At 41.5% G+C, this 21,837-nt stretch overlaps 1 protein-coding gene across 1 annotated transcript in view; it reads left to right on the top strand.

Moving 5' to 3' along the window:
* LOC136866739 (soluble guanylate cyclase 89Db) overlaps positions 1-21,837 on the top strand; it is a 175,270-nt gene that overhangs the window by 102,070 nt on the left and 51,363 nt on the right. Inside the window, exons 3-4 of the mRNA XM_068226828.1 lie at positions 6,877-7,070; positions 18,452-18,825. Coding sequence (XP_068082929.1) covers positions 6,877-7,070; positions 18,452-18,825 — 568 coding nt within the window. The remainder of the gene's footprint in view (positions 1-6,876; positions 7,071-18,451; positions 18,826-21,837) is intronic.

Raw genomic sequence — 21,837 nt, 5'->3', positions numbered from 1 at the left:
TCTTCTTATTTCCCTATTTTATTTTTACACTGACATCATATAATAAGTGTGTCTTTTGGTAATGGATGGGACAGTTCACATGGAATTACCCAAATACAGTCGTTGGAACCATAGGTGCCAACTTTTGGTCTTGAGCACGGGGGCAAGGATCAATATATCAAATATTTTTACGGGAGAAAATCCACGGTTTTATCACCGTGCTGCTATATGTATGGGGCAAGTGCACCAGTGGACTCGGCGCCTATCGTTGGAACTTGTCGATATTGGTGTCCTGAATTTCATCCTGAACCTTATGGTAATTCTACCCATAACTTTTGGTGGTGCTGTTTAAGGATCTAACCACCATCCTCGGGTCTCAACTTATATATTTTCTTGTTTATTGTAGAAGCAATTGGTTTCGGGCTTGACCCGTGTGTGTGTGTGTGTGTGTGTGTGTGTGTGTGTCATTTCATTTATTAAATTGCTGTATAAATCGAATGCGATCTTTATGTAAGACGGGCTGGAATTTTGACCTCGGGAGTTGAACTATAATCCCAGTTTTCTGGCCAAGTGTATTAACCACCTTCACTACAAGAGCATCGCAATTTGCTCTTGGATGTTGAATTAGTTGTTTATGAAGATATCTGTTGCGTAAAGATTATATTACTACGAATCATCTCGGCAGTTATTCTTGGCTCTCTAGACACGATTAATAAATAAACCTGCGTGAAAATTTGAACTTGTTCATTATTTTAAATTTTGATACACAGCAGACGTTTCATATATATGCGTGTGTATCTCTGGCGGCTGTACCATTTTTCTCTGTTTCCAAGATAGTGGATTAGATTCTAGCTGGCGTCGATGAAATTTGCGGGTGTTTAAATTTGACAACTCCGTGTCGATGGATTTCCACGATTTAAAGAAGCATAATAATCGTATGAACTCAGCCTTAAATCAGTGATAAGGATGGTTACTGTTGACTGGTAAAGGGTGGCTAAAGCTCGTAGGTACGTTGATGATATCATGCAATCAACCAATGAAACAATAAAAACAACAAGCAAAAGCGTTCAGAACGGCAGACAAGCAGTTCGCCTCCGTAGTGTAACGGTTAGTACTATTAGGTGCAGTCCTCGGCGGCCTGTGTTCGATTCCCGGTACTCTCAGCGTTTTAAGAATTGCAGGAGGCCTGGTGTGTTGTTAAAATGGTACATACCGGGCGAGTTGGCCGTACTGTTGGGGGCGTGCAGCTGTGAGCTTGCGTCCGGGAGATAGTGGGTTCGAACCCCACTGTCGGCAGTCCTGTAGATGATTTTCCGTGGTTTCCCCATCTTCAAACCAGGAAAATGCTGGGATTGTACCTTAATTAAGGCCACGGCCGTTTCCTTCCCATTCCTAGGTCTTTCCTATCCCACCGTCGCCATAAGGCCTATCTGTGTCGGTGCGATGTAAAACAAATACAAAAAAAAGTGGTACATGCAGTTCGTCTCCACTGGTGGTGTGCGTGAAAAGAGCTGCACCACCTCGGGATGAGGACTCGAGTCTGCTTTACTTTTAGTAATGACAACCAGATATTTTGGCATTGTGCCATTTTACTCGATCAGATGGCAGGAAAACCAAAACTCTGATAAGGAACCATTTGCTGGGTTTTAACTAAATTTGTCGGGTGAACATCAAATAAGTCACCACAGGATTTTTAATGTTTTTAAATATATGCCGACAATGTACGATGTGGAGTGCCGAACTGATTTCTTTTCACCCTCCAAAACACTAACTACCTTTGCCGGGTTTGAACTCGCGCCCTAGCAATGCAGAACCCGACACACTACTACTGATCAACGGTGGGAGCACGTGTTAACGAACTCTTTAAGGACGTAATGCAAATATCCCTTAAAATCTACAGATATTGAACGGACATTATTATTATTATTATTATTATTATTATTATTATTATTAATGTTATTATTATTAATCGTTCCTCCTCTGCGAACCATGTGACCTTGCCGCGGTGGGGAGGCTTGCGTGTCCCAATGATGCAGATAGCCGAGCCGCAGGTGCAACCATATCGGATGGGTATCTGTTGAGAGACCAGACTAACGAATGGTTCATCGAAAGGGGGGTAGCAGCCTTTCGGTAGTTGCAAGGGCGGCAGTCTGGATGATTGACTGATACGGCCTTGTAATAATACTCAACATGGCTTAGCTGTGTTGATACTGCTACACGGCTGAAAGCAACGGGAAACTACAGCCGTAACTAACTCCCGAGGACATGCAGCTCTCTCTGTATGAATGATGTACTGATGATGGCTTCCTCCCGGGTAAAATATTCCGGAGGTAAACTAGTCCCCCATTCTGATCTCCGGGTGGGGACTACACGAGAGGGGGCGATCATCAGGAAGATGGATACTGACATTCTGCGAGTCGGAGCGTGGAATGTTAGAAGTTTGAATCGTTGTGGTAGGTTAGAGAATCTGAAAAGGGAGATGAATAGGCTAAAGTTAGATGTAGTTGGCATAAGTGAAGTACGTTGGCAGGAAGAACAGGATTTTTGGTCAGGCGACTACCGAATTATCAACACAAAATCAAACAGAGGAAATGCAGGAGTTGGTTTAATAATGAATAAGAAAATAGGGCAGCGGGTAAGCTACTACGACCAGCATAGTGAAAGAATTATTGTCGTCAAGATAGACACCAAACCAATGCCCACCACAATAGTGCAGGTCTATATGCCTACTAGTTCAGCGGATGATGAAGAAATCGAAAGAATATATGAGGAGATAGAAGATTTAATACAATATGTAAAAGGTGACGAGAATCTAATTGTGATGGGAGACTGGAATGCAGTGGTAGGCCAAGGAAGAGAAGGTAGTTCAGTAGGAGAATTTGGATTGGGACAAAGGAACGAAAGAGGAAGTCGGCTGGTTGAATTCTGCACTGATCATAATTTAGTCCTTACCAATACTTGGTTCAAACACCACAAACGACGGCTGTATACGTGGACGAGACCTGGAGACACTGGAAGGTATCAAATAGACTTCATTATGATTAGGCAGAGATTCAGAAACCAGGTGTTGGATTGCAAAACTTTCCCAGGAGCAGACGTGGACTCTGACCACAACTTGTTGGTCATGAAATGCCATCTGAAGTTGAAGAAATTGAAGAAAGGAAAGAATGCAAAAAGATGGGATCTAGACAAGTTGAAAGAAAAGAGTGTGAGGGATTGTTTCAAGGAACATGTTGCACGAGGACTAAATGAAAAGGCTAAAGGAAACACTATAGAGGAAGAGTGGAGAGTCATGAAAAATGAGGTCAGTAGGACTGCTGAAGAAATGTTAGGAAGGAAGAAAAGATCAACTAAGAATCCGTGGATAACTCAGGAGATACTAGACCTGATTGATGAACGACGAAAATACAAGAATGCTAGAAATGAAGAGGGCAGAAAAGAATATAGGCGATTAAAGAATGAAGTGGATAGAAAGTGCAAGGTAGCTAAGGAAGAATGGCTGAAGGAGAAATGCAAGGATGTCGAAGGCTGTATGGTCCTGGGAAAGGTAGATGCTGCATACAGGAAAATCAAGGAAACCTTTGGAGAAAGGAAATCTAGGTGTATGAATATTAAGAGCTCAGATGGAAAACCACTTCTAGGGAAAGAAGACAAAGCAGAAAGATGGCAGGAGCATATCCAACAGTTGTATCAAGGTAAAGATGTAGATAATTTGGTTCTGGAACATGAAGAGGCTGTTGATGCTGATGAAATGGGAGACCCAATTTTGAGGTCGGAGTTTGACAGAGCTGTGAGAGACCTCAATAGGAACAAGGCACCTGGAATTGATGACATTCCCTCTGAATTACTGACTGCCTTAGGCGAAACCAGCATGGCAAGGTTATTTCATTTAGTGTGCAAGATGTATGAGATAGGAGAAGTCCCATCCGATTTTCGGAAGAATGTTGTTATACCTATTCCCAAGAAAGCCGGTGCTGACAGGTGTGAAAACTACCGCACCATTAGTTTAGTATCTAATGCCTGCAAAATTTTAACACGTATTATTTACAGAAGAATGGAAAAACAAGTTGAAGCTGAGTTGGGAGAAGATCAATTTGGCTTCAGAAGAAATGTAGGAACACGTGAAGCAATCCTGACTTTACGTCTGATCTTAGAGGATCGAATCAAGAAGGACAAGCCCACGTACATGGCATTCGTAGATCTAGAAAAGGCATTCGATAATGTTGATTGGACCAAGCTATTTATGATTCTGAAGATGATAGGGATCAGATACCGAGAACGAAGAATTATCTACAATCTGTATAAAAATCAGTCTGCAGTGATAAGCATCGAGGGGTTTGAAAAAGAAGCAGCAATCCATAAAGGAGTGAGGCAAGGCTGCAGTTTGTCCCCTCTCCTTTTCAATGTTTACATAGAACAGGCAGTAAAGGAAATCAAAGAGAAATTTGGAAAGGGAATCACAGTCCAAGGAGAAGAAATCAAAACCTTGAGATTTGCCGATGATATTGTTATTTTATCTGAGACTGCTGAAGATCTCGAGAAGTTGCTGAATGGTATGGATGAAGTCTTGGGTAAGGAGTACAAGATGAAAATAAATGTCCAAAACAAAAGTAATGGAGTGCAGTCGAACGAAGGCAGTTGATGCAGGAAATATTAGATTAGGAAATGAAGTCTTAAAGGAAGTAGATGAATATTGTTACTTGGGTAGTAAAATAACTAACGATGGCAGAAGTAAGGAGGACATAAAATGCAGACTAGCACAAGCAAGGAAGAGCTTTCTTAAGAAAAGAAATTTGCTCACTTCAAACATTGATATCGGAATTAGAAAGATGTTTTTGAAGACTTTCGTGTGGAGCGCGGCATTGTATGGAAGTGAAACATGGACGATAACTGGTTCAGAAAGAAAGAGAATAGAAGCTTTTGAAAAGTGGTGTTACAGAAGAATGCTGAATGTGAGATGGATAGATCGAATCACGAATGAAGAGATACTGAATCGAATTGGTGAGAGGAGATCAATTTGGCTAAATTTGACGAGAAGGAGAGATAGAATGATAGGACACATCTTAAGACACCCAGGACTTGTTCAGCTGGTTTTTGAAGGAAGTGTTGGTGGTAAGAACGGTAGGGGTAGACCAAGATATGAATATGACAAGCAGATTAGAGCAGATGTAGGATGCAATAGTTACGTAGAAATGAAAAGGTTAGCACAGGATAGGGTGGCGTGGAGAGCTGCATCAAACCAGTCTATGGACTGATGACTCAAACAACACATTAATCGTTACCAGAACTGAGTCCACTGGTGTTTTAGAGGATATTTTCTGTTGCACGATAGACCTGGAAATGTGATCACTATGGAAATTCGAACCCAAATTAATGTGGTACCGGCATCCACCAGAATCGTCGGTGCACGTGAGTATTCTACTCAGCTCTTTAACCCCTGGCAGGTAGATGATTTATTTCTAACTGGTGGTGTGTTTTTGCAGTACCTGTTGTACACATCTCTGACATGCGTATAATGATAAAATTATTATTATTATTATTATTATTATTATTATTATTATTATTATTATTATTATTATTATTATTATTCCATTACACATTACATTATACATCGTACACATAGTACACAGAAATATTCAGAATGAACTGAACATGTTGATAAGCGATCTGTTCCTAAAACGCAGATGTTTCTTTTAGGTTAGATTGCACTATACCCCAAAATAAAACAAAGACAAAGACACCTCCGTACAGGCCATGAAGGCCCTTGGATGAGTGGAAGGTAAAGGCTTCCACTATTGTTAACCGCGGCACATGATGGGGTAGAGTGGTTAGCTCTACGCCCGGCCGTCTTTGCCCCCAGGAATTAACCTGGAACTCATTTTTGATGTAGGTTGAGTGAACCTCAGGGCCATATGCACCTCCGGAAGTGGAAATCTCGTTTCTTACATTTTACGACTTCCTGACGGGGATTCGAACTCACGTCCTTCCGGACGAACCGAGCACGCCTTTACCACCTCGGCCAGGCAGCCCCCTCTATACCCCAAATAAGAATGAGTAATTCGTACTCTTAATGTTTTCTTCTTTTATCCACGAAATATCAGTAAAACAGCATGGTTAGTACATTATTTTGGTCTTTGTTCTACAGCAATGAAGTTCTAAGTAACCTTGTAGTTTTACGTGATTCATGATATTGTGATCATAGTCACAGGACCTACAATTTTACGCAGTGTCCGAAACAGGAGGGCATGACTTTTAAAAATCCCACATGGATTGTCAGGATTGGAACCTCACCACCTTCGTGAGAAGTCACTTGGTGGGAAGTCCCGTGCCAATTGGGCTCATTGAGCTATGGGAATATAATACAAGTATTAACTAAATATATGAGATTACGCTGTATGATAATTTAAGGTAACATGTACATTAGCAAGAAAGAAATGTCCGGCTTTCTATTCGTGTCTATTGGGTCATCACTCCGACCAAAACAGCTATCATCTACATCTCAGCCATTTCACTTGAGTTTATAGATACATTTAAATCCCTTTCAAAATATTCATCATTTGTGTTCGAAAAGTTGATCATAGTATTGCAAGGTAAAAAGAGTTTTGTTTGCTCTAAAAACAACAAATGTAAATGGATGTACTGTATTTACCATTAAAACACTAAACAATTCAAGGAGAAAATGTGCTCAATGATGCTGTGATTTAAAGGAAATATTCGAATAATTGTTTAGCAGCTATTACCGATAATGGAGACCAATCGTTGTATCGACATCATTGGATGAGAGAAGCACATACTTGTCGAGATTGTATTGAGTAGGTTGTCTGAAGTTGCTTGGAGTATCTAATTTAAATTGTCGTGTTTTTCTAAAAGAATATTTTGATGCTTTTTTCGTTTTAGCTACGATGTGACAATACGGGCTACAGGTCGCTACTTCTGTGACTTCCTCCAGAATGTCGACAACATCCACCTCCAGATGCGTTTTACCTACCCCAAGATGAAGAGTCCGTCCATGTTCTTAACACATGTGGACAAAGAAGGTGTTGTGCTGGTGTACAGGAGTACTCGTCAGGGTTTCACTCAATATTTCATGGGTGAGTAACAGTTTCTATAATCACGTCTTCTACATATCTGTTGTTGTGAGATATTTACTGTCTTCTATTATTTTCTCCTTGCATGGTGCTCTAGTTGAGAGCAGTGCTCATTTGTAACAAAAAAGTGCTTTAAATCAGTGATCAGCTTGGTTACTGTCCACTGACCAAGGATGGCTGAAGTTCGCAGGTACGTTGATGACATCATGCACTTACACGAAACAATAAAATCAACAAGCAGAAGAATTCAGAACGGCAGACAAGTCATGAGTTCGGCCGAAAGTATTTATCCTAGAGTGCTCAAAATAAAGTTTTGCATATTTTGGTTTAATGCATCTTTATTTTCTATCTATACGTACATTACGAACGATATCTACAAAGAACAACAAATGCATTCAGCTATGCAAAGGCAACAGAAACGTAACAACAGCACAAAGTTGTTAATGTAGGATTTTGAACACAAAATTATCGTTTATTAACTTATGTGGCAGATCAGTACTGTTTATAGTAACTTCTAGGCCTGAGCCATGCTTGAACACTATGAAGCATACTCAGCACCAAAGAGTGCACAATTCTGGTGGGCAGTTTATCACACTCTTGGATAGCAGCTTGGGTCAGTTGCTGAATGTTAGCGGGAGCATTAGGACGGTGGTCAATTGCTCTCTTCAGTTCACGCCGTGTATGTTCAAGACATTTCATGTCCGTAGAATATGCTAGCTACACCATTCGCTGTATACCATGCATCTCAAGAAGTGGTTGACCGCTCTGGCTCGATGGTCATGAGCATTATTATCCACTAGTGCAAAGCCCTCACCCACCATGTTAGCACATCCTATAATTACAGGTTGGTGGTTGTTTCCTCAGTATACCAGACTAGTCATGTTATACTGGATAGGAATTAGAGGCGTACGCATACCAAACATGATGAATCGCCCTTGCTGCTGATGGTGCTCGACAATGAAGGTTCGTTCCATCTGTTACAGGAAAGTCTCCGGACTCTAATGCTGCTGTTTTATGAGTATTGCGATCTCATCATAAAAGGGCGTAAGCTTTCACTATTCCTGATGCCGTGCACTGTGAGTTGTTTACTACCTCACACGAGTTGCCATATGATGTGGTTTAGAGGACCTTCGCACACAGGCTTCCTTGATATCAGTCTTCATCCGTGCAGCCGATTTCACACTGCCTGGTCTAATACACTTATTTCGATGGTACTCCGAAAATTCCGGCGGAACGACATGGTAGTAGCAGTGGGCCTATGACGTGCTGAAAACAAATACGGACCCTCCCTGCGAGTTATTTTGGGTGGGCGTCACATCCGTTGTCGATCATCAACTGTTTGTGTCTACTTGAAATTTTTCCAAACTCCAACACGAGCGGCGACATCCGCTTGTAGCAGTTCTTCTTGTAGTAATGTCACAATTCGAATGCGTTCAGTAACAGAAATGGGTGTTCTTGCCATATTTACCTCAGATCTACACGTACTATCTATACACCACGAACCTTACAAGTAATGTTTTCGAACTCGACGTGACAGATGCCATCTCTCGGACACATATCGGACCTGATCTGGGGTTAGCGCCCCTGTGAGTCTCACCCATTGGCCTATAGTTCATACTGTAAACATGTTTGAGTAACCATAACATATACCGAGTGAAATAATATAGAAAACATTTTGAGCACTGTATTATACAACTGAAATCTGTCATAATGCTCAATTATACGAAGAATGTGGCTAAAATATTGAATATATAGTTTAAGAGACCACCAGTCCCATGGTGTAGCATGCCTTCGTCTAAGTTCAAAGCCCAGGATCCTGTTCCCGGCCAGTCCAAAGATTTGAATTCTGGACTGAGGTCTGTAACTGAGTTCGCTCAGCCTATTGTGATCAGCTGAGGAACTGTCAGTTATGAGAATGAGTGTACGTGGACCCGAAAGCCTAGAGGTACGGTAGAGGATGTTGTCTCACTGACCACGTAGCACTCCAGTATCTGTAGGCCATCTTGGTGGGCAGCAGTCGTCTTGTCAAGACAAGTTTCAAAATAGGCTTATGTTCCATGGGTGATTTTAGTAAAAAGTAAAATGATAATTAAACAACTGATGCATGAAACTTGTTGTTTCCCAGGAAACTGTTTATGTTAATCCTCTGAAAATAAAACAGCATGTGAGTATATGACTCGGTTTAATATTACGTAACATGTTAAATACGTCAAATGATAACTGAAGAAAGGAAAAGCAGTTGTTCCATATAAGTATTTCAAATAAATTACCTGCAAATAATATGAAAACTGAGCTTCTGTTACTACTTTAGGAATTAAAACGGGCTTTAAAAAGTTCTTTTCTTTGATAGTTTGCAAAATATTTATAAAGCAAAGTCGTTCCATCGTTAATCATTGATGACTACGTACAATTACTTTTTTAGTGTATAACGTACTTTAATTGATTTCATTTACATCACTGACATTGCAATTCATGGATGCCCCAGATCTAAATTAGGAGCCTTGTGTATGTCTCACTTGGAAGAACTAGTGCCAAGACTGCGGTCACTCTTTTTTAATGTCTATATTTATATACATGGAGTGTAGTTTTAAGAATTCGCACTTCTGCTCACAGGCCGCTGGAATCCCCAAGCGAGCGTCATATAGCTTGTGTCAAGCTTGACGTGATAAGAAGTCTTGACAGCTGACGCAGCAGTTTGCTAGTGACTATTCGAATTCAAAGGCGTGTTTTGAGGTTATTATTGCGATGGTTAAGATACATTAAAGCGCAGCGAATATTTTTGGTCGAGTGTTACTTGCACAAGGAGAACAAACCTGGTAAAAGGTCCCTTTGAAAATTCCATAGATAGTTTCTCGGTTCTACAGGGAGGCCGATAACCTTAGATATTAGCTCCCTTTAAACAACAGGCATCATTATCATCATCATCAGCGGTTCTACAGTACCTTCAGAACATTACATGCAACGCGCGTTTACCAGTGGCGTAGTACTGGTTCCGTAAGTAATAAGTAATAAGAAGCAACAGCGAAGGAGGACAGCTCTCACAAGTAGAGGTTAGAAGTTATACAGGCAAGACTATAAGTCATTCCTCGTAAGTCGCTTCTGAGAGTAGATCAGGAAACTAGTAGTTCACATTCGCCAGCACGTAATGTTACACAATTGTTACATTTACCATGTTACCGGACTCATTTAGTCCCTAACATAGCGCCTACAGATTTCATTGCAAGCATAAGATTTGCAATTGGCTAATAAACAGTGTCCACAATGGTATTATGTTTATTAGTGACGAAGCACGGTTTCATTTGAGTGGATATGTCAATTTACAGAGCAGTAGGATCTGGAGGTACAGAGAACCCGCACATTTTACAACCGAGACGTCTGCATGACGTGAAGCTGGTTGGTGTGCTATTAGTGCCCGACGAATTTCAGTCCGATTTGTTTTCCGGACACAATTTCACAAGAATGTTTTGCCGAACTGACTGAAGAAGGAAAAAGGTACGACTATTTCCGCGAAGATGGTGCGACTGCCCATAGGACGCGTAGCTCTATGCGACGGTTCCAGGAAATGTTCGATGATAGTCAGATCATCAGCAAAAGCTTATAGCACCTAGTTCGCCTGATTTGAGCACCTGCGACTTTTATCTATGGAGAATCTCAAAGGAAATATTTGCAAGAGTAATCTTCGAACTGCAGAAGAATTAAAAATAGAAATTAAGAACACGGTATGTTCCATCAATGTCCATGAAGTGCAAAGTGTATTTCGAAATATTATTATAAGATGTGACGCTTGCATCGCAGCTTAAGGAGATCACTTTCAACATTTCTGTAAATACTGATGAGTTCGGTTTTATTTACTAGTTTATTAGTTTGATTTATGTATGTATTTATGTATTTGTCCTGAGCATGTACACAGCTGGTGAGTTCAGTTTCATTTAGTTTCTATGAGTAATCAAGCTGCTTCTTTGGGACCACTACGTCCGCTTGCCATTGCGGGCACTGCGCTCGCTGTCACCGCTTCTCTGCGCTCCTATGCCTCGGTTCTCCGCTACGAAGTCTTAAATTATACTCCCTGTAATATTTGATGAGCTGTTTTCAAGAATGGGACAGCTGGAGATATTTTAATGAGCAACCCTCGTTTTAAAACATACGAGGGCTGATCAACGAAGACTGAGGCTGATTTTTCACAGATGTTTATTACTCCATTTCAATGTTTACATGACCTTTTACAAAGTAGTCCCCTTCTACTTCAGTGAACTTTTTATAGTGTCTCTGCCAGTCCTTGAACACATGCTGCAGACTATTCTTTGTCAGGTCCTTGAGAATCGCCTCACTTTTCGTGAGCACTGCTTAAGAGTTCTCAAATTGCCTAAACTTTGCCTTTAGTGATCGGAATTTTTAAAAATCATAGGGTACAAGATCATGGCTATAAATTGGATGCGGTACACAGATCATTTTGAATCGAGCCAGAAACTGCATGACTTGATTTGCGATGTGAGGCCGTGCATTATCATGATGAAGTCGTCCGAGAAAGCTCTGGTCGTTTCTTTGCAATGCTCTTCCTCAGTGTAGCCAATACTGTCTTTTAGTATGTCTCGTATGCGAAATGCACGTAGTGTCTACACAATAGAGCATTACTACCAACCTACCGAAACGAAAGTGCTGCCGCCTACTGACATTATACATAAAAACCAACTCTTTTCAAATATTTATGTTACAGATAGGAAACTATCACGGAAGCTACAGGAAAAAATCAGTCTCAGTCTTTGTTGATCAGCCTACGTACATATGATTGCCAATAATTTCCTACACAATTTTCATGTTCTTATTTTCTCCAAGTGGTTACTGGGGGTTCCGCTAGGTACTGGGATAAGTGGCAAGGTACTATGTGGCAGCTGGCGTTGTTCCAAGGCCCCCTTCTACTTACAGTGTGGCAGTCATCATCGTTACTTGCGTTATCGCGGGAGAATCGTGAGTTTCAAACAGTAGTTGGTAGCGTAGTGTTAAGAAGGTAGCGTGAAGTTGCTACCTTCTTTTGCTTTAAGTTTTGTTGTTACGTACTTACGGAGTTATCTTCCCTATATATTATTTAAGTTAAAAACCAACGTGCTGCAATGTTTGATGGGGGTCGTCCCCTTAGACACAGCTGATCCTACAGAGACTAATCGAAGAGAAATTCAGTCCTGAGAATTTCAACGAAAACAGCTAAATGGCAAAGAGTGATTGTAGTCTCACCCAGGTTCCTCGGAACTATGATTTGTTTGCAGCATTTGCAGCAGAATTCAGTGCCATGATTTAAATTTCCTTCTATTGCAGAAAATAATTCAGTATTATAAAATGATTTAATTTTTACAATACTATATTAAGTATTAATAACAGCGATTATCTTCGTGTTAACAGGGTTGTGGAAGAAATTACTATTTCCCCATGGCATGATGCTTGCTCCACTTTTGACTTCCTTATCGGGCGAGCAGGGAATGGAACTCTTGCAGTGGCGTATGATGAGATCAAGACATGGGCTACCTCTAGACTTAGGTTACCCGTTTTTGATGGTTGATTTAGTGAACGTCAAGCCTTCAGCCTTTTGAGCTGCAGCCAAGAGCCAACAGAGAAGTCTGTTGTGCTGTGAAATCTGCTTCACAAGCTACTGCCCTGGCGTCTGCTGGTGCCAATGCTCAACCCCTGATCAGTAGATATGGTAGCCTAAGGTTTAGCATATTAAAGTCCGGCTCTGTGGCTAAATGGATAGAATGCTTGCTTTTGGTCCGATGGCCCCGGATCAATTTTCAGAATCAACCTCCTCATACTGTTAATTCCCCTGGCTTGGGGACTGGATTTTTATGACGTCTTATCCTCATTAGGACACCACCAAGCCTACACGGATACCATGCACCATTATTATTATTATTATTATTATTATTATTATTATTATTATTATTATTATTATTATTATTATTACTAGTAGTAGTAGTAGTATTACATCGTTATGCCCTACTCAGGAGCACGGTTGAACTTGCTTAGCTGATGTGTTGGCCTTCTTTTCCTCCCAAAATCTCTTCATCCTCTCACTGAGCTTCTTCCTTCGTTCTTCTGTCCAAGTTAGAGTAGCTGAATTTTACAGCGGTCGTACCCATCGTTCACGGTTTATTAGCTTCCTCGGGAGATTAGTGGTGGTGTCTGACAAAAGAGAACCTGAAAGATTGCATTTCATTTTAGTAGTTGTACTTATAAAAATAAAACTATATTGCTCCTATAACAGCAGCCCTGCGGTGACTTCCTACAAGGATGTAGTAGGAAACGGGAGTGAAATACCAGCACTCTGTTATCTATATGATTAAGTCAGAAGTATGAGATGAGGAAGTATATACGATGAGTAACGCATGGTTTACAGCAGTGGCGGTCTGACGGACCGAAGCCTAGCACACCTATCCCCCCCGGTCCTCGCTCCTACCCGATATACAGCAGCAAGCCACTATGGGTGATTAGAGGGGAGAGGGACGAGAGTCTGGGCAGCGATATCAGTCTCCGATGCTTAGCTCTCAGAAATACGTGCGCCGTTTTTCCTCACTGCTTTCAAGTTTTGAAAATGGAACAATGTGCCAGATGCTTACATTATAATGTGCTTCTCAATTGAGGTTTGGGCTTCACCGATAGCCTTGGTAGCCCTCAGTATACGCCACTGAACTCTTGGTTTCCTCGTAAGAGGCAGAGACAGTAGCGTAGCCAGGATCGGGGGGAGGGGGTGTTAATAGTTACAAAATGATGGTAGAACACAATGAAGGTACATGCATGACTTGTCATTAAAAGGGCACTGATATAAATGAATTTCAGATCTGTTAGTTCCACAATAATTGTCTGTCTGAATGTTTATTTAGCTTATTGTTTATTGTCAGTTTCTTTTTAATTTCCTTTTGTAAAAATTCCATGCGGGGTAACTCCCAGTAAACCCAGCACCCCCTCTGGCTACGCCCTGGCCGTAAAGAAGCTACCACCGCACTGTGGAGCTTGCATTAAATAATTCATATAAAATATACAACATCAAGATATGAGCTATATTTGCCAATTAAGGCTTTCAAGGCCACAGATCAAAAAAATGGAAGGCGGAAGAGTCCAACTGAGGAGCGTAAATGCCACCACGGGAGTGAGACGCTATTCACACGCGGTCTAAAACCCAGTCTAATGCTGTCATTGCTATATTTCTTGTCCATTGAATATTAGGGGTTAGTTTAGGTCATCCATCTTGTCGATAGGGGATTAGATTGTGAGTATAGTGTGTGATTGTATTTGCTGAAGATATTCTGTATATGATCCGCTTTTGTCAAATTATGTTCATTAGTTTCACGTCCACCGCCTCTGTGGTATAGTGGTTAGTGTGATTAGCTGCCAACCCCGGAGACCCTGGTTCGATTCCCGGCTCCGCCACGAAATTTGAAAAGTGTTACGAGGGCTGGAACGGGGTCCACTCAGCCTCGGGAGGTCAACTGAGTAGAGGTGGGTTCGATTCCCACCTCGGCAATCCTGAAAGTGGTTTTCCGTGGTTTCCCACTTCTCCTCCAGGCAGACGCCGGGATGGTACCTAACTTAAGGCCACGGCCGCTTCCATTCCTCTTCCTTGTCGATTCCTTCGAATCTTCCCATCCCCCCGCAAGGCCCCTATTCAGCATAGCAGGTGAGGCCGCCTGGGCGAGGTACTGGTCATCCTCCCCAGTTGTATCTCCCAACCAAGAGTCTGAAGCTCCAGGACACTGCTCTTGAGGGGATAGAGGTGAGATCCCTCGCTGAATCCGAGGGAAAAACCGGCCCTGGAAGATAAATAGATTAAGAAGAAGAAGAAAATTTTTTTCTAATAAGTCCTCTTAAATATTGTCCATATTATAAGAGAATAAACAGTGACAAAAGAGGTTGTATATAAAAGATGAAATGTATGATCCAGGGGGGGAATAATTATTTTAATTCAAGAATCAAGTAGGGATCACTTGTGGCCACCTGTATGTCTCCAGAGTTAGGCGTTCATCTTCTTCACTTACTAATATTTAAAGCTTACGATGTCATGGTATTTATTATGAAGGGGTCTAGTCGGGGCTTCTTCTATTCTAGGGGTTTTTAATTTCATTACCACAACTATCAATATTCGTGCTTTCTCGTGTTCCAAAATGCCATCGGAGACATTCCTCCCTGACTTCGTGTTTGTAATGTAAGCAAGCACGTCTGGGATGCGAGTAGAAAAGAAAACACGCGTATAAACTGTATATCACACAGCCTATGGCATCAGATATACATAGTTAATACTAACAAGTTGAAATACGAGCGATGAAATCTTCTCCAGGGAGTCGTAACATATTACGACCAGTCATGAATCGACCGAGCTTGATCCTTCCTCGCTGATATATATTTTTGTATTGTACCATCCTGATACATTTATACACTGCCTGTCCAAGTGCAGTGTTTTTCATTCTTAGTAGAAGCCTTAATCAATGGAGGTCATCAGGCTGCAATACATAAACATCAATAATAATAATAATAATAATAATAATAATAATAATAATAATAATAATAATAATAATAATAATAACATTTTTTTACAATCTGCTTTACGTCGTACCGACATATATATACGTCTGGCGACGATGAGATACTAGCGGGCTAGGAGTGGGAAGAAATCGACCGGTTACAGCCCCAGCATGTGCTTGGTGTGAAAATGGAAAGACATGGAAAACCATCTTTAGGGTTGCCGACAGTGGAGCTCGAACCCACTACCTCCCGAAGGCAAGCTGATAGCTACGTGACCCAAGCCACACGACCATTTGCTCGGTATTATTATTATTATTATTATTATTATTATTATTATTATTATTATTATTATTATTATTATTATTATTATTATTATTATTATTATTATTATTATTATTATTCGGCTACCTATGCATGTTAATTCCGGCATTCCAGTTTACTCTGTCAAATGGCAGAGGAACTGTAACTTATAGGACGATTTATTTTCGATTTTGACTCATTTTAGCGGATACAAATATGTGGGGGCGATAGATTTCTTTCCACCGTCGAAAATCTTACTACTTCTGTCCAATTTACCTTAAATTGTGATCTTGGAATTCAGGGGCCCGCTACTCTACCAGAATAATATTATTTTAATGACGATATATTACTAGGGGTGGTATAATAATAATAATCGTATGGCCTCAGCTACCGCGTGCAGACACTTCGATTTGACGCCATCTGGCTGTCTACTCATCAATTTCGACGTTCCGTTTTACTCTAGGTCCGTTAGATGGCAGACAGAGTTAACCGGATCTCTCTTGGGCGTCTATGGCTGAGATTTAATTAATTTTCTCGGGTAAATACCAAATGTATCACCAGAGATGGATGGACTTTTTCCCGCCCTTCAAAAATCCCACTACCTCTGCCGGGTTTGAACTCGCTATCTTCGGATCCGGAGACCGACACTCTACCACGGATCCACAGAGGCAGCTACTAGGGGCTGTGATTTTTTAGAATAGTGATATTACACGAAGTGCTTATAAATGCTAGTGATTTTCACGACCTATAAACTACTTTTTAGTATGTTTTTAAAACGTGATAAAACGTGACTCCGCCTCTGTAGTGTAGTGGTTAGTATGATTAGCTGCTACACCCTAAGGCTCGGGTTTGATTCCCGGCTATGCCACGAAATTTAAAAAATTGGTATGAAGACTAGAACGAGGTCCACTCAACCGAGAATAGGAGGGTTCGATTCTCACCTCAGCCATCCTCGGGGTGGTTTGTCGTTGTTTTCCACTTCTTCTCCAGCCAAATGCCGGGATGGTACCTAACTTAAGGCCACGGCCGTTTCCTTCCCTTTTCCTCGCCTATCCCTTCCAATTCCATCCCCCATAAGGTCCCCGTTCAGCATAGCAGATGAGGCCACCTGGGAGAGGTACTGGTTCTTCTCCCCAGCTGTACACCAACCAAATGTCACACGCCCCAGCACACTGCTCTCGAGGCGGTAGATGTTGGGCCCCCTCGCTAGTACGAGGGAAAAGCCAAACCTGGATGGTGAAATGAAAACGTACAACTTGCTTTCCGGTCATTGACGGGGTCAGGGATGTAATGAATGAATCAGATATAGCCTATTGTTACGATGGGATCGCCACTCTCTAAGTGATTTTTTTATTAATGACTGTTAGATGATATGGAATGAGAATGGAGGGTGTTGCTGGAATGAAAGATGGCAGGGAAAACCGGAGTGCCCACGGAGAAACCTGTCCCTCCTCCACTTTGTCCAGCACAAGCCTCACATGAAGTTACCGGGATTTGAACCACGGTACCCAGCTCTGAGAGGCCGACGCGCTGCCGTCTGAGCTACGGAGGCTCAAACCAGGACGGTAAAGAGACTAAATAAAGAAAAAAATGCGAAATGTACTGAAATTGTGAAATATATTATAAAATGCGATATAAATGCGAAACCATAGATTTTTTAAACAAAAATTTATTTACATTTCTTAATTCTTCTTCTGGAAACTTAAATCAAGGAGTTGTTGCCCCCTTGGATTGCATGCAATTGCTGTTGTTTGCTAAACACAGATAGGTATACCTAGAGACTGCACAAGGTTTTGTATCAAGATTGTCGGTGCTAAGAGATTTTTCAATAAATACTATTATACGAATGGCAAAACAATGGCCAGGTACGTTCTATGATTTCCTTAAAAAGTGTCAATGATTCATGATTCTTTGTAATAATTTGCTTTAACGTCAGTCTAACTCAATTGTATGTTACGCTTTAGCACACCAGTTTAAAATAAATGTACTGCACCTACAATTTTGTTGTAATACATTTGATTTTAATTTCAACTGTACCGAGCTCGATAGCTGCAGTCGCGTAAGTACGGCCAGTATCCAGTATTCGGGAGATAGTATGTTCGAACCCCACTGTCGGCAGCCCTGAAAATGGTTTTCTGTGGTTTCCCATTTTCACATCAGGTAAATGCTGGGGCTGTACTTTAATTAAAGCCACGGTCGCTTCCTTCCCAATCCTAGCCCTTTCCTGTCCCATCGTCGCCAAAAGACCCACCTGTGTTGGTGCGACGTAAAGCAACTAGCAAAAAAAAAAATCAACTGTATACCAAAAGGGATTTTAATTTCTCATTAGTACTATCAAGATACCTTACCCATTCATGAGAATTAACTCAAATTCTATGTTCTTCGTAAAAATATTATAAAACGCTGAAAACAAAGGTACAAGGGCGACAAAATGCAAAGTTTCTGATTTCAAAACGTTGTAAATTATCACCCCTACATATTATCCCTCAATTGCCTACACCAATAAAGTAGTGTACGAGGATAATAGGGCCTATAACAGCATGTTGAAAAGTGTGAATGTATTTGTCTGCTTGTTACAGGTCAGCTCTACCAGATTGCTGAGGAGCTGTATGGTATCCAGTTAGCGATAACAATACTGGAAGAAGGCACATCAGCACCTGGCGCTCGCAATGTCCAGATCCGCTTCCGTCTTGACTTCGACAACAGCGAGTACGTCCAGGCGCGCGCTGCCAAAACTTCGCAGCTCTCTTCTCTTCAGCTGCCCGCTGTGTCTGTCTCTGTGCTAATGAGACTCTTCCCGTTCGGCTTCGTGTTCGGTAGCGACATGACCATTCTGCATGCGGGGGAGAAACTCAGAGACGTCTGTGCTGCTGGGGAAGGTCTCGTCGGCTGTCCTGTCACGGAACGATTCAGGATGAGGCGACCGCGGGGCATCCCTTTTACATGGACAAGCGTGAGTACAGTTTGAGAAGAGCACCATAGCACTGAGCATGACAATGCTACCTATTCTTAAGTACAAATCATTCGCAAGAAGTCAGAGGGGTATCGAAGTACAGAAAGTTTAAACGAAGGTTTTCAAGCCATATCTTGGTCATTGACGGATTAAATAATTTCGTAAGTTTATCTGATCTGTCTACTCCACGTACCCATCCCAGCATTCTCATGTAAGCCTTTCTGAAGCCTCTGCATACCCTTCGATGTCCTACAGTAGTTCTGGACGGACGATAATTTCGTATACTTGACTTCTCATCACTCACAACTATTTGATGCCCATCCCTTGTTCATTGTTCGCCTCCATAGCATAATGGTTAAAACTGTTAGCTGTCCTCCTCAGATGCTCAGGTTCGATTCCTGGTACCGCTAGAAATTTTAGGATGGCAGGAGGGCGGGTAAATGGTTAAAATAGTTCATGCGGCTCATTTCCTTTGACGGTATGCCTGAAAAAAGCTGCACTACCTCGATATAAGGACACGAGTTTAACTTTTACTTAGGTATTTCATTCATTGACTGCCTACTGAGACCGAGCGAGATGGCTACGCAGTTTGATCACGTAGCTGTTAGCTTGCATTCAGGAGGTGGTAGATTTGAAATCTATTGATGGCAGCTCTGAGAACGGTTTTGAGTGACGTCCGATCTCCTCACCAGGCAAATGCTAGGGCTGTACCTTAATTAAGGCCACAGTTGCTTCTTCCTAATCTTAACCTCGTTCTGTCCCGTCGTTGCCATAAAATCTGTCTGTGGCGGTGCGATATAAAACGAATAACACAAATCATCTAATGGATTAGAGACATTCTTATCTATGTGAGCACGATAACATCTATCACTAATCTAATATGGTATATCTCAAGTACTAGCGTTGATATACCTTGAACGTTTTACTCTTCATCATCATCACCATATTATTATTATTATTATTATTATTATTATTATTATTATTATTATTATTATTGTTACCGCGTTTTGATGGTAGGTAGAGGTGTAAGAAGGTGCGGGCGTGAATGGGTCTCAAACTACGGAATCAAAGTTAACGTAAAATTTAACAAGGTTATATTTTCTTTTCAATATTAAGTAATAACAAAGAACAGGTACTTAGTAGCCGAAACACAATTTGAAATGTACAATTGCAGGGGTTACAGAGTTTGGGCTTCGAGCCCTGAGTTCACAATTTTTGAGCAACTAGCCCAACTTTCCGATATACAAATTTTAACAAAGGGGCAGAAGACCCCAATCAAACCCTGGAGCACTTGCTCCAAATTACACAGTAAAGCCTCCTCGAGGCACACAACACTCCGTTTCCAAAAGAGCCACTCGCTCTTTCATTTAAGCCTTTCCCAGGCCACACCAAACTCCACCTTCAAGTTGTCCGTCAACGGACATAAACCCAGGGGTAAAATACCCAATCTACTGAGGTCTATTAAATGAAAAGCAGGTTAATTAAATGACCTCTAAAACAATTTGAGAGGAGGCGAACTTGCACTCCTAATACACTTTGATTTTAAGACCTACTTTGGCTCTTAGGCCACTGATGCAAGGGCTAATCCCATACTACAGAGGTGACTTAGAAAATAACAATTTGTTTTACATTATCGAAGAATAGGTTGAGAAAAATAAGTTCACCTCAAAACAATATGAGTGGGAGCTCGAGAGGGTTAGCACTCTCTATCCCAGAATGTAGCTTTACAAGAGAATCGAAGAAAAGAGTAGTTACATTTTAGGAAAAGGTTACATGGTAAAACGCTTCGCACCCGCCCCGAGAGTTAAACTGCTGAGCAAGAAAAGAAAGAATTTATTAATCGGCCATTACCTTATTGTTGACCGCTGCAGAAGAAAGAGGCGCTACCCGCCTCCTGCGATGTACTTAATACACTGAAAGAAGGAACAGAAGTGGCCCGGAGACCCAAAAATCAGCAGTTTATAACCTCTCGTGGAAGGTTCTAGGCGTTAGGGGAATGAAAACACCCGCCCACAATTATTTTATTGGCTAGGACCCCGCAATCGATTCAAGTTGGGGGAAGATACATCTGATTGGATAGAAATTAATTTAAGAAATTCGGGATTGGCTACATGCAAAATAAGGGGAAAGAGAGGGGTATACAGCCAACTTAAACAATAACAGAAAGAAATTTAGCAAAGAACAAACATTTGAAATAAAAATTTCTTCAACAAAATAGTTCTTTGACTCCGCACTAGGTTACACTATTGTTGATCTTCAGTAGTGTCCTCTAGAAGAGAAAGTTCACACTTCTTACTTCAAGCTAAACAAAAACACATCAAAGGTGACACAGTTCAAAAACTCAAAATTTTCCACGTGGTGACATCTTCTGAGAAAGTAGAGAATTAATAGAGTAGATAAAGTTCAACCTTCCTCCAGAAGAGGAGTTTCAACTGGCGCAACTTTTAAATAAACGGTGTAGAGGTGTACCGCCCGGTACAGACCTCCCCCCCCAAAAGTTCCTCCAGGGGTGACGCATGAGATCAGTTTGAAACAAAGTCCAAGTAATGATGTTGATATGAAGATAGATAGCAGGAGCATTTACAAGATTTCTTAATTCAGTTTCAAAATGTTGTTGTTGCAGGTGAATGAAAGTCTTTATGTTTGTAGAATTTGAATTTCTGAAGATAAACTTTTACTACTTAAAAGTGAAGAAAATTTTGCAATGTCCACCAAATATTGTTGTTGAATTCCCAAGTGTAATTATTGCTTATGGTGACTGTCCATGTAGTTGATGTAGATTAAGTTGGATGGCCAGACCGGCCGTTGCAGCTTGCGTCCAAAGGAGGCCGCTCGGACCCCTCAAGTACCCTGAGATACCGCTCGCCCGCACTATGAGGGGAGCAGAGGTGTTGAAGTACGCCGCGCCCGCGGTGAACATATACAGGCTGCGGGCAAGTAGCAGGTTGTGCGCCGCACATCAGCCTTGGCCGGGAGGAGAGCTCCGGCCCGCCGTGCACATGTCGTCCTCGC

The sequence above is a fragment of the Anabrus simplex genome, chromosome 3 (assembly GCF_040414725.1).
Source record: "Anabrus simplex isolate iqAnaSimp1 chromosome 3, ASM4041472v1, whole genome shotgun sequence".
Classification (NCBI taxonomy): Eukaryota; Metazoa; Arthropoda; class Insecta; order Orthoptera; family Tettigoniidae; genus Anabrus; species Anabrus simplex.
This window is presented reverse-complemented; position numbering and strand designations above follow the sequence as displayed.